This window comes from Penaeus japonicus, unplaced genomic scaffold (assembly GCF_977035675.1).
Source record: "Penaeus japonicus unplaced genomic scaffold, GWHDUDI00000001_assembly GWHDUDI00000012, whole genome shotgun sequence".
NCBI classification, from domain to species: Eukaryota; Metazoa; Arthropoda; class Malacostraca; order Decapoda; family Penaeidae; genus Penaeus; species Penaeus japonicus.
In genome coordinates, this window is record NW_028234414.1 from 1,259,671 (window position 1) to 1,272,170 (window position 12,500).

General features: G+C 46.4%; 1 protein-coding gene across 1 annotated transcript in view; it reads right to left on the reverse strand.

The window, feature by feature from the left end:
• The window catches only part of Ser (protein serrate), a gene marked incomplete in the record, with an annotated part of 190,778 nt that overhangs the window by 139 nt on the left and 178,139 nt on the right, over positions 1-12,500 (reverse strand). The window contains 6 exon segments of the mRNA XM_086542251.1: positions 1-3,935; positions 4,378-4,528; positions 4,792-5,127; positions 5,275-5,825; positions 6,181-6,408; positions 11,823-11,936. The exon segment at positions 1-3,935 is cut by the window's left edge and continues 139 nt beyond it. Of these exon segments, the coding sequence (XP_086398377.1) occupies positions 3,361-3,935; positions 4,378-4,528; positions 4,792-5,127; positions 5,275-5,825; positions 6,181-6,408; positions 11,823-11,936 (1,955 nt within the window).

The window sequence follows — 12,500 nt, forward strand, 5'->3', positions numbered from 1 at the left end:
TTCTTCCTCTTCTTTGTACAGATGTGTGTCGCCTGTAGATCATTTGAAAAAAAATGAAAACAATCGAAACACAAAGGAAAATCAAACTGCGAACAGTCTCTTAAGAGAAAACAATGGAGCATTCGGCAACCTTTTATATTTTCTTTTTGTAATCATGGCCCCTTTATTTTCCTGGTATTTTCGACAATATCACAGCCCATTCATGGCGGTTTTAGTCTTATCTTATTTTCTAATCAGCTATTTATTTTCATTTTTTTCTTTCACTCCCCGTATTACAGAGAAATTGTCTTTTTACTTCTTTGCTTTTCATCCTCGTGGTGAGCGAAATGCGTCATTCCCGTTTTCTTTCAGACAACTTGGCTGAAAGTCGGTGTTTTTAATTTCTATTTTTTTGCGTGTAGAGGATTATTTACAATTTTATCTCTCTCCTTTTTGGGGGGGAACTTAAAAAAAAGTTTCGTCACAAGATTTATATATATAATTATATGTATATATACTTCTAAGTTCGTTTTTTTATTTTTTTTTTATTAATTTTTATTTTCTTTAAGTCCTCCCTTGAACCCATCGATCCTCACGCCCCCCTAGCGGCCAGATGCGGAATCATAATCATAATAAAATGGCGTCAGTGATGCTAAAGGTTTTACATCAATAAATACTTACATATATACATTGCACAACACTGAATACAAATGTACAAAAATATCACAGCTTTCTACATCGATATCAGGTTTTGTAGAAGTTTGAGAGCTGAGGGATGCAACAGAAACGAGGCTGAGTATTATCAGAAAAATAGATTTAGGTTGCGAGGTTTTGGCAATTTCGTGACGTAAGAGTTTATCTATATAAACATTTTGACATTTTTTTTTAAATTCGAATCCACGTCATTCATGAATTTTAGTGTGAATGAATGAAATTACCTGAAACTATGATAAGTCTATTAGTCTTACATCACGACTTGCTCATGACGTCATAAGGGTGACGTCACATACTAAAGAAAACCCGCCAAAGAAAACGATCAACATAGAAATCGATTGAAAACAAACAAAATAACAAAAAAAAAAACAATGAACTTTGTCATTATATAGAGATCACGACCTCCCGCTGCTTTGTGTGTACTATAAAAATCTGCTAAAATCTATACAATTATATAAACACCGGAGCCATAATTTATTTATTTATTTTTATACAGAAGCGCTCATATATAAGGCAGTATACAAGCTCTCACAAGCAACATGGCCGCAGGAAATTAAAAGTAGAAAAAAAAAACGATTAAGAAATAAAACAAACAAACAAACAAAAAAGTAAATGCTGGTTCCACTGAAAAAAAACACATATAAAACAGGAGATAAAAGAGAAAACAAAACAAAAAAAGGTAAATACAATAGTTGGGGCTTAAAAAAAAAGAAAAAAAAATAACACGTTGACTCGATAAGGCAGATTCTTCGGCGAAGAGAATCTCTCCGCCAAATTATTACAAAATAATCAGATTCCCAAAAGTCTACTTCACATAAAAACTATCTATCTCTTTCTCTATAAACTCATCATCCATTATTTTAGGGAGAGGGGGAGGGGGCAGTGGAGGAGAGAGAGAGAGAGAGAGAGAGAGAGAGAGAGAGAGAGAGAGAGAGAGAGAGAGAGAGAGAGAGAGAGAGAGAGAGAGAGAGAGAGAGAAAGGAGTTTTTTAAAAAACGTATGTGTATGTGTCACATTCTTTTCTCCTGTTTTAACACTGAGAATATGCAGTAAATAGTCGAGAGTTCGTACACTGCGTTCGCGTAAGGGTGCGCAGATATCCAGTGGAGTTCACATCTTCGCTTGTTGTCGAGGCTGGATACCGCGTTCAACGACCGTGAACGCCGTTAATGTTAGCTGATGCCGCATGGAACACGTAGGAGAACAAGCGCCCTTATAAGTACCGGAGGATGAATACATTACAGTAAACACTGATATTACGGATAGTGAACGCGCGCCATGACAAGAGGCCCGGAACCAGTTAAAAAAAAGAAAAAAAAATGGCGGGCTGATAAAACACACAGCATCAAATTGGTCATTTGTTGAGGTACCGGAGACAGAGAAGGACTGCCAGTAAGCGAGAACGGATAGCGGACAACCAGATATGCATCGTTGCTGAACGTTCGCGAGACGTAAAGGATTCTGTCTGTCTGTCTGGGGGTTCATTCATGTGCGAACGTTCACAGAGACACCGGATTCGTGGATCGTCAGCACGGTCAGGGAGTGACGGGATACACGTTGTTGTTCTTCTTCTCCTCCTCCTCCTCCTTCTCTTGTCTGTCTTCTAGCAACGAACGTCCGTGGAAGCATCAGATATGGACCATTCTGTCGTAAAAAGGGCTTGGAGGTGAGGTACTGGATATGCCTGGTCTGTGAACTTTCGAGCTAACGTAGGATATGCATCGTCGAAGATCGTCCCAGAAGATGATAAAGGATATGCGTTATCAGTGGGTGTCCGCGGCGCCAGAAATGGATACCGTTGGCTGCCGCATCATCTCGCAAACGGCCGGCTGCGTCGCCAGTGAACGTTCAAAAGCCTCGGGATATAAAACACATCATACCTGAACATTCAAGAGAGCCCACGTGAGATTCGAAATGAATCGTCTGGACATTTGGTCGCGGGATCCGCAAAACGTGTAAGATAATAACGGTCTTCACGAGGTGACGGTTCTGGACGCCGTCTGCTTCGTCGGCGACTTCATCACTGGGTCGCCGCCGAGTCCCTGTCATCTGTCACCTTCGGCAGGGCGGGGGCTCCAGCCCTCCGCTGTGTCACCAGCGGGATTTCGTGAAGAGTTCTGGAAACTGTGGTTCGAGGACGGTCGGAGGAGCACCGGAGACGTCGTCAAGAAGACGTTCATGAGGTTTACGAGTGGGTGCTGTGACGTGGACAGTGGGCCTCGGGCGCCGTCGGGGGCGCAGGAGGCGCCGAGTGTCCTGTCACAACAACGTAAGGTCCGTTTAGGCACTGATTGAGAAGTCATCATCACGAGTTTCACTCAGCCGCAAGCAGGCCTCGCACGCATGCGAACGGGGGCGTCGCCGCCTTCACTGAAACGTCCGTAGTTCACGAACACACGCGCTTCGACGCGACGACGCCGTCACATGACCTTCACGTGGGGAGGGGGGGGGGGGGGCGCGGGGGCACACTCGTCACTCGGGCGGGAGGAGCTCGAAGCTCCCCTTGGAACGCCGCCGTCAGAAGGGGAAGTCGCCGCGTGAACACACTCGTGGCTTAGGCACTTGGGAACATGGCAGGCGCGAGGGGCGGGCCGTGGGCACGCACACGAACACGCCCTCCCACGTAACGCTCGGGGTCCTGCAGGAGGGAGGACCGAAGTCCTTCTGCTATACGACCACCTCGCTCGTCATGTGGTCCGCCTCCGCCGCCCTCGGGGAGATGGCCTTCAGGTTGATCTCCTTCTGTAAGCTCTTGCAGGCGGGGTCGTGCGGGGTGATGTTGCGCTCCACGTCGGCGTTCTGCACCTTGCGCATGGCCGTGGGCAGGCCGTGGGTCGGGGACTCGCAGTCGCTCAGGTCCGTCTCGGGCGTGGCCAGGCTGGCCTTGGGCACCTGGATGAGGCCCACGGGCGAGCCCAGGGGCGCCACCCGCGGGTCGCCGGGCCCCTGCGGGTTGACGCGCGAGCAGGAGGGCCCCGCCTCGTCGCCGGGCCCGCCGCAGAAGGAGGACGTCTTCAGGGGGTTGTGGTACCGCCACAGCTTCTCCTCGTTCTCGTTGTTGGACTTCTCGGCGTGGCTGTCCTCGGCGAGCTTGTGGCGCGACGAGTGGGACGGGAAGGCGTTGCGGTGGTGCGCCTGCAGGTGGCGCCGGCGACACTGCCAGTAGCCCAGCGCCGCCACCGCCAGCACCACCAGCACCACCAGCACCACCGTCACGGCCGCTAGCACTCCGTTGGCTATGCCTGCGGGTCAGAGGAAAGGGTTCTCCATGAGATTTAGATAGCGAGTGCACAAGGTGCTCTCACTTGTTCTTTCTCTCTCTCTCTCTTTCGCTCTCTCTCTCTCTCTCTCTCTCTCTCTCTCTCTCTCTCTCTCTCTCTCTATCTCTCTCTCTCTCTCTCTCTCTCTCTCTCTCTCTCTCTCTCTCTCTCTCTCTCTCTCTCTCTCTCTCTCTCTCTCTCTCTCTCTCTCTCTCTCTCACACACTCTCACTCTCACTCTCACTCTCACTCTCACTCTCATTCTCACTCTCGCTCTTATTCTCGCTCTCATTATCACACTCTTTCTTCCTCGCTCTCTTCCTCCCTCCCCTCCCTCCCCTCCCTTCCTCCCACCCTTACCCTCTCCCCTCCCTTCCTCCCTCCCTACCCCACCCCACCCCACCCACACAACCCCACCCACTCACCCGGGCTCTCTCCGCTGACAACCGTAGTCTCCACTTTGACCTCGACGACCGCAGTGAGGGCGCTGACGGTGGTCAGTCTCTTGCTGACTAACTCCCCCAGGGTCTTCGCCGCGACAGTGACGTCACCGTGAGGACCTTCGGTACGATACGACTGTTGGGGGGGAGGGAAGGAGGGGATAGGAAGGGGAGGGGGGTAGAAAGAAAGGGGTTAGCAAGGTTGGATTTTTTAATTTTTTTATTATCATTATTTTTTTTTTTTTTTTGAATGGGGTCGTATGTTTCATGAGGCTTATGAAATAGACAACATCAGCAATGATGCAAAGGGAAGAGCGAAAAAAGGGGGGGGAATGGCAAAAGTGACAAAGAATATAAGAGACCGGAGGAGAGAGAGAGAGAGAGAGAGGGCGGACTCACCAGCGTTACTTCGACCGTGTCGTTGGTCCCCGAGACGAGGCCGCAGAGGATGATGGGCGAGGGCGTGGAGGTGTGTCCGTGGCGCCCAGCCCAGGCGGCGCGGAGGCCCTGGCACATGGTCTGCACCCTGGCGCCCACGTGGAGGCGGGCGCGGTCCAGCACCAGCGTGAGTCTGGCGCAGGCGTTGTTGAGCGTGGCGCGGTTGGGCTCGCAGTCGTCCGGGCCGGGGTTCACGGGCGGCGACACCTTCTGGTCGTCGTGGCTCAGGTCGCGGCACTCGCCCCACGGCTCGCACGCGCCCGACAGGCACCACTCGGGGGGGCCCGGCACGCACACCTGCGGGGCGGAAGGGGAGGGGTTAGGTGGGGAGGGGGCGGGGGTGCTCGGGGGCCTCTGTGTGCATTAAATATACAAAACGACAATGAATATGTTATAGTCATCACTGCAAGAGCGAAGACCGCGCGGCCTGCGGGCGCGACTGACCTGCAGGGGCTTGCACGGGTAGTGCGCGGGGTCCCTCGAGCGCAGGCAGTTCTCGGGGCCGCACCAGACGTTGGAGCAGGAGGCGGTGCCGTGGCTGCAGTGGCAGGAGTTGCACTGGTGCGTCCAGACGGCGCCGTGCTGCCGCAGCTCGCCGCCCCACAGGCAGGGCTTGGGGGCGTCGATTCCCGTGTCGTTGGAGAGCTCGACGCGGTCGCAGCGGTGCCCCGTCCGCCCCGGCGGGCACACGCACCGGAAGTAGCCGGGGCCGTCCCTGCAGGTGCTGCCGAAGGCGCAGGGCGACGACGCGCACTCGTCGATGTTGATGCGGCAGTCGGGCCCGGCGAAGCCCGGCGCGCACCTGCACACGCGCGTGTTGATGCCGTCGACGCAGCGGCCGCCGTTGTAGCACGGGTACGTCGCGCACTCGTTGATGTTGTTCTGGCACGTGGCGCCGTCCCAGCCGTCCTGGCACAGGCACGTGAAGCCGTCGCCCGTGTTGACGCACGTGGCGCCGTTCTTGCACGGGAACGAGTCGCAGGCGCGGCGCTCGGCTGAGGGGGGGGAAGGGAGCGGTTAGGGTCGCTGTCCAGCACACGCGAACGCACGCACGCACACACACACACACACACACACACACACACACACACACACACACACACACACACACACACACACACACACACACACACAACCCCCCCCACACACACACAACCCCCCCACACACACACAACCCCCCCCACACACACACAACCCCCCCCCACACACACACACACCAGAAACACTAACACCACAAAAAAAAAAATAATAATAAATAAAAAAAAATAAAAAAAATAAACATATCAACAAACAAACAAACAAGACCCCCCCCCCCCAACACCCAAACCCGAAGGCCCACGAAAGACTCACCAATCTGACAGGTCGTGCCCTTCCAGCCCTCGGGGCATCGACACACGAAGGCCGTGCCCAGGTCGGCGCATACCCCCCCATGCTGGCACGTGGAGGCGTCGCAGTGGGAGGTGGTGGACGAGCACGTGCGCCCCTTCCACCCTTCCTGGCACGTGCACGTGAAGTCCACCTTGCCATCGGTGCACGTACCGTTGTTGCGGCACGGCTGGTCGGCACACTCGTCCGTTTCTGGGGGGGGAGGGAGGGGGGAGATGTACGAGTGAGATTGGGGAGAGATTTGAGGTGAGTTCTGAGGTGATTTTAACTGTGAGGAGAGTTTTGAGGTGAATTTGAAGTGTTTTAAGATGAGTTTGAGAATTTGGTTCTGATGAAGTGAGGTTCAAAGTGAGTTTTGAGAAGTGACTTCGGGGAGAGTTTGGTTTTGAGAAGAGTTCTCGAGTGAGTTTGGGAAGTGAGTTTGATGATGCTGGCGGACGAGATGGAAAGGGGAGGGGAGGCTGTGAGGGGTGTGTGTAGGGGAGGCAGGGGGGAGGGAGGAGGGTAGGGGTAGGAAATTGGTGTGGGAGGGAGGGAGGGGGGGGATAAGGACCTGGTGGGATTGTAGGAAGGAGGGGGGGGGGTAAGGAATAGGTAGGAGTGGGGGAGGAGGTATGAAAGAAGAGGGAAGAAGGAAAGGGAGTAAGAAAAGGAGTGAGATAAATGTAGAGAAGGAAAAGATGAGAAATAAGGAGTGAGGCAATTAAAGGGAAAGAGAGAGAGTGAGAGAGAGAGAGAGAGAGAGAGAGAGAGAGAGAGAGAGAGAGAGAGAGAGAGAGAGAGAGAGAGAGAGAGAGAGAGAGAGAGAGAGAGAGAGAGAGAGAGAGAGAGAAAGAAGGAGAGAGGCAACGACAGGGAATATATAATAAGGAGAAGAAGGAGGAGAGGGGAAGGAAAGGGAGATTAAGAAAGAGAGGAGGAAGGAGAATGGGGGACAGAGGGTGAGTGTAATAAAAAAGGATGTGACAAGGCACCACGTGGTTCAAAAACAATGAAAAACAAAGTTGCCATTAATTAAAAAAAGGAAACAAAAAAGAGTGGAGCATAGATTACTAACGAAGTGACTCGCCCTTCCCCTCCCCTCCCCTCCCCACCCGCCCCCCCTCCCCTCTCCTCCCTTCCCCACCACTCCCGTCCCCTCTCTTCCCTTCTCCTTCATTCTCATCCCCTCCCCTCCCTTCCCCATCCCTCCCCTCCCTTCCCCATCCCTTCCCTCCCCTCACCACCCCACCCCTTCTCTCTCCCCACCCCACCCTTCCCCATCCCTTCCCTCCCCTCCCTATCCTTACCCTCCCCACCCTTCCCCATCCCTTCCCTCCCCTCTCCCCCCTCCCCCTCTTTCCCCTCCCCACCCCACCCCACCCCTTCCCCCTTCCCATAGCCCTCATTAAACTCCCCCTTCAATAGCTCCGCCCACTTCCACGCCCACCATCTCGCCTGCATAATCTCTCGTGCCTCCAAAGGACTTAATAAAGTCTCAAATAAACCACGCACGTTATCTCGTTATCTTTCTCATCTCTTTATCTCTCCTCTTCTACTCATATTCATTTTCTTCGTTTTATCTTCTTTTTTTTATCTATGTGTTTATCTACCTCTTTTATTTATCAGAGTTTATCTTATTTTTCTTATTTTCATCGTAGAAGACTTTCTAATTCCTCATCTTGTTCAAGTCACATGAATAAATATCTTATTTTTTTTAATTAGATTAAAAATGTATATACATATTTTCTTCTAATCAAATTCGTCCAAATTCTTCAATATCATCAATGGATTTACTCAAGATATCCTGATGACTCTTTCCCACTAATCAGACTCACCCGTTTACTCATATTTCACTCATCTCTCTCTATACTGTTGACTCATATTTCACTCATCTCTCTCAAAACTCTTGACTCATATTTCACTCATCTCTCTCTATACTCTTGACTCATATTTCACTCATTTCTCTCCATACTCTTGACTCATATTTCACTCATCTCTCTCTATACTCGTCTTGACTCATATTTCACTCATCTCTCTCTATACTCTTGACTCATATTTCACTCATCTCTCTCTATACTGTTGACTCATATTTCACTCATCTCTCTCTATACTCTTGACTCGTATTTCACTCATCTCTCTCTCTATACTCTTGACTCATATTTCACTCATCTCTCTCTATACTCTTGACTCATATTTCACTCATCTCTCTCTATACTCTTGACTCATATTTCACTCATCTCTCTCTATACTCTTGACTCATATTTCACTCATCTCTCTCTATACTGTTGACTCATATTTCACTCATCTCTCTCTATACTGTTGACTCATATTTCACTCATCTCTCTCTCAATACTCTTGACTCATATTTCACTCATCTCTCTCTCAATACTCTTGACTCATATTTCACTCATCTCTCTTAATACTATTGACTCATATTTCACTCATCTCTCTCTATACTCTTGACTCATATTTTACTCATCTCTCTCTATACTCTTGACTCATATTTCACTCATCTCTCTCCATACTCTTGACTCATATTTCACTCATCTCTCTCAATACTCTTGACTCATATTTCACTCATCTCTCTCTATACTCTTGACTCATATTTCACTCATCTCTCTCAATACTCTTGACTCATATTTCACTCATCTCTCTCTATACTCTTGACTCATATTTCACTCATCTCTCTCAATACCCTTGACTCATATTTCACTCATCTCTCTCTATACTCTTGACTCGTATTTCACTCATCTCTCTCTATACTCTTGACTCATATTTCACTCATCTCTCTCTATACTCTTGACTCATATATCACTCATCTCTCTCTATACTCTTGACTCATATTTCACTCATCTCTCTCAATACTCTTGACTCATATTTCACTCATCTCTCTCTATACTCTTGACTCATATTTCACTCATCTCTCTCAATACTCTTGACTAATATTTCACTCATCTCTCTCTATACTCTTGACTCATATTTCACTCATCTCTCTCTATACTCTTGACTCATATTTCACTCATCTCTCTCTATACTCTTGACTCATATTTCACTCATCTCTCTCAATACTCTTGACTCATATTTCACTCATCTCTCTCTATACTCTTGACTCATATTTCACTCATCTCTCTCAATACTCTTGACTCATATTTCACTCATCTCTCTCTATACTCTTGACTCATATTTCACTCATCTCTCTCAATACTCTTGACTCATATTTCACTCATCTCTCTCTATACTCTTGACTCATATTTCACTCATCTCTCTCAATACTCTTGACTCATATTTCACTCATCTCTCTCTATACTGTTGACTCATATTTCACTCATCTCTCTCAATACTCTTGACTCATATTTCACTCATCTCTCTCTATACTCGTCTTGACTCATATTTTACTCATCTCTCTCAATACTCTTGACTCATATTTCACTCATCTATCTCTATACTCTTGACTCATATTTCACTCATCTCTCTCTATACTCTTGACTCATATTTCACTCATCTCTCTCAATACTCTTGACTCATATTTCACTCATCTCTCTCTATACTCGTCTTGACTCATATTTTACTCATCTCTCTCAATACTCTTGACTCATATTTCACTCATCTCTCTCTATACTCTTGACTCATATTTCACTCATCTCTCTCTATACTGTTGACTCATATTTCACTCATCTCTCTCTATACTGTTGACTCATATTTCACTCATCTCTCTCTATACTCGTCTTGACTCATATTTCACTCATCTCTCTCTCAATACTCTTGACTCATATTTCACTCATCTCTCTTAATACTCTTGACTCATATTTCACTCATCTCTCTCTATACTCTTGACTCATATTTCACTCATCTCTCTCTATACTCTTGACTCATATTTCACTCATCTCTCTCTATACTGTTGACTCATATTTCACTCATCTCTCTCTATACTGTTGACTCATATTTCACTCATCTCTCTCTATACTGTTGACTCATATTTCACTCATCTCTCTCTATACTCTTGACTCATATTTCACTCATCTCTCTCTATACTGTTGACTCATATTTCACTCATCTCTCTCTATACTCTTGACTCATATTTCACTCATCTCTCTCTATACTGTTGACTCATATTTCACTCATCTCTCTCTATACTGTTGACTCATATTTCACTCACCTCTCTCAATACTCTTGACTCATATTTCACTCATCTCTCTCTATACTGTTGACTCATATTTCACTCATCTCTCTCTATACTCTTGACTCATATTTCACTCATCTCTCTCTATACTGTTGACTCATATTTCACTCATCTCTCTCTATACTCTTGACTCATATTTCACTCATCTCTCTCTATACTGTTGACTCATATTTCACTCATCTCTCTCTATACTGTTGACTCATATTTCACTCATCTCTCTCTATACTCTTGACTCATATTTCACTCATCTCTCTCTATACTCTTGACTCATATTTCACTCATCTCTCTCTATACTCTTGACTCATATTTCACTCATCTCTCTCTATACTCTTGACTCATATTTCACTCATCTCTCTCTATACTCTTGACTCATATTTCACTCATCTCTCTCTATACTCTTGACTCATATTTCACTCATCTCTCTCTATACTCTTGACTCATATTTCACTCATCTCTCTATATACTCGTCTTGACTCATATTTTACTCATCTCTCTCAATACTCTTGACTCATATTTCACTCATCTCTCTCTATACTCTTGACTCATATTTCACTCATCTCTCTCTATACTCTTGACTCATATTTCACTCATCTCTCTCTATACTCTTGACTCATATTTCACTCATCTCTCTCTATACTCTTGACTCATATTTCACTCATCTCTCTCTATACTCTTGACTCATATTTCACTCATCTCTCTCTATACTCTTGACTCATATTTCACTCATCTCTCTATATACTCGTCTTGACTCACCCACTCTAACGAAACTGATCTAATCTCATTAGGATAAAAAATGTATCCTTCCATTATCCTTCAACCCCCCCACCCCCACCCCATCCCCACGACCCCCAACCCCCCCCCCTCTAAATCCCACAAGGATGCTGGGTCATCCTACTTAATCAAGACACTAGAGAGGAGGAGGAGGAGGAGGAGGAGGAGGAGGAGGAGGAGGAGGAGGGGGAGGAGGAGGGGGAGGGAGAGGAGGAGGAGGAGGAGGAGGAGGAGGAGGAGGAGGAGGAGGAGGAGAGGAGGGAGGAGGAGGAGGAGGAGGAGGAGGAGGAGGAGGAGGAGGAGGAGGAGGAGGAGGAGGAGGAGGAGGGGAAGGAGAAGGTAGGAGAAGGAAGAGAGGTAAGAAGAGGAGGAGGAAGGACAAGAAGAGAAGGAGGAGGAAGAAGAGAAGAAGGAAAAGAAAAGGAAAAAAAACAACAACAGAAGACAAAAGTATGAACAAGAAAACAAAAGAAAATAAAAAGAAATGAAAAAAAAAGAAAAAAAAAGAAAAGAAAAATAAATTAAAAAAAGAAATGAAAAAAAAGAAAAAAAGAAAAAAAAAGAAAGAAAAAAAAAAAAAAAAAAAAAAAAAAAAAAAAAAAAAAAAAAAAAAAAGAAAAGAAAAAAAAAAAAAAAAAAAAAAAAAAAACACGAAAACCAAAACCCCACTTACCATAATTACAGATGGCGCCCTCCCACCCTTGGTCACACACGCACTGGAAGCCGTTCACGAGATCCACACACGTTCCGCCGTTCGTGCAAGGAGCGGATTCACAGTCGTTCACATCTGATTGGAGATTGGGAGAAGAGGGGGGGGGGGAAGGGGGGGAGGGGGAGGGGGAGGGGGAGAACGATTAGATTGTGTCGGAAGTCTATTGCTGTGGAATAATTGATCGTTTAAGGGATATGCAGAAGTGATGTTGATAAGCTTATTAGATATATGAATTGGATATATGTCATTTGATAGGTTTGAATATATGTTGTTCAATATATGAGTTAAATTTAAGTTATTTAGTATATGAGTAAAATATAAATCATTGAATGTACAAGATGAGGTTATCAACTATACAGGTAATATATAACGTATAAGTATACAAGTAAGATACAACTTATAACATATACAAGTAAGAAAAATATATAACTTAACAATTATACAAATAGAATATAACTTATACAACATGCAAGTAAAATATAAGTATATATCCATGTTATAAATGAATATATACTAAATAAACATTAGCATTATAAATCAGCAACTAAAAACATAATCAATAAAAAAGAGGAAATAAAGGTGGGTAGACAAGAGGTCAAAGGATTCCTCTTGACCTTGCTCAGGCGAGGTCATCAGAGG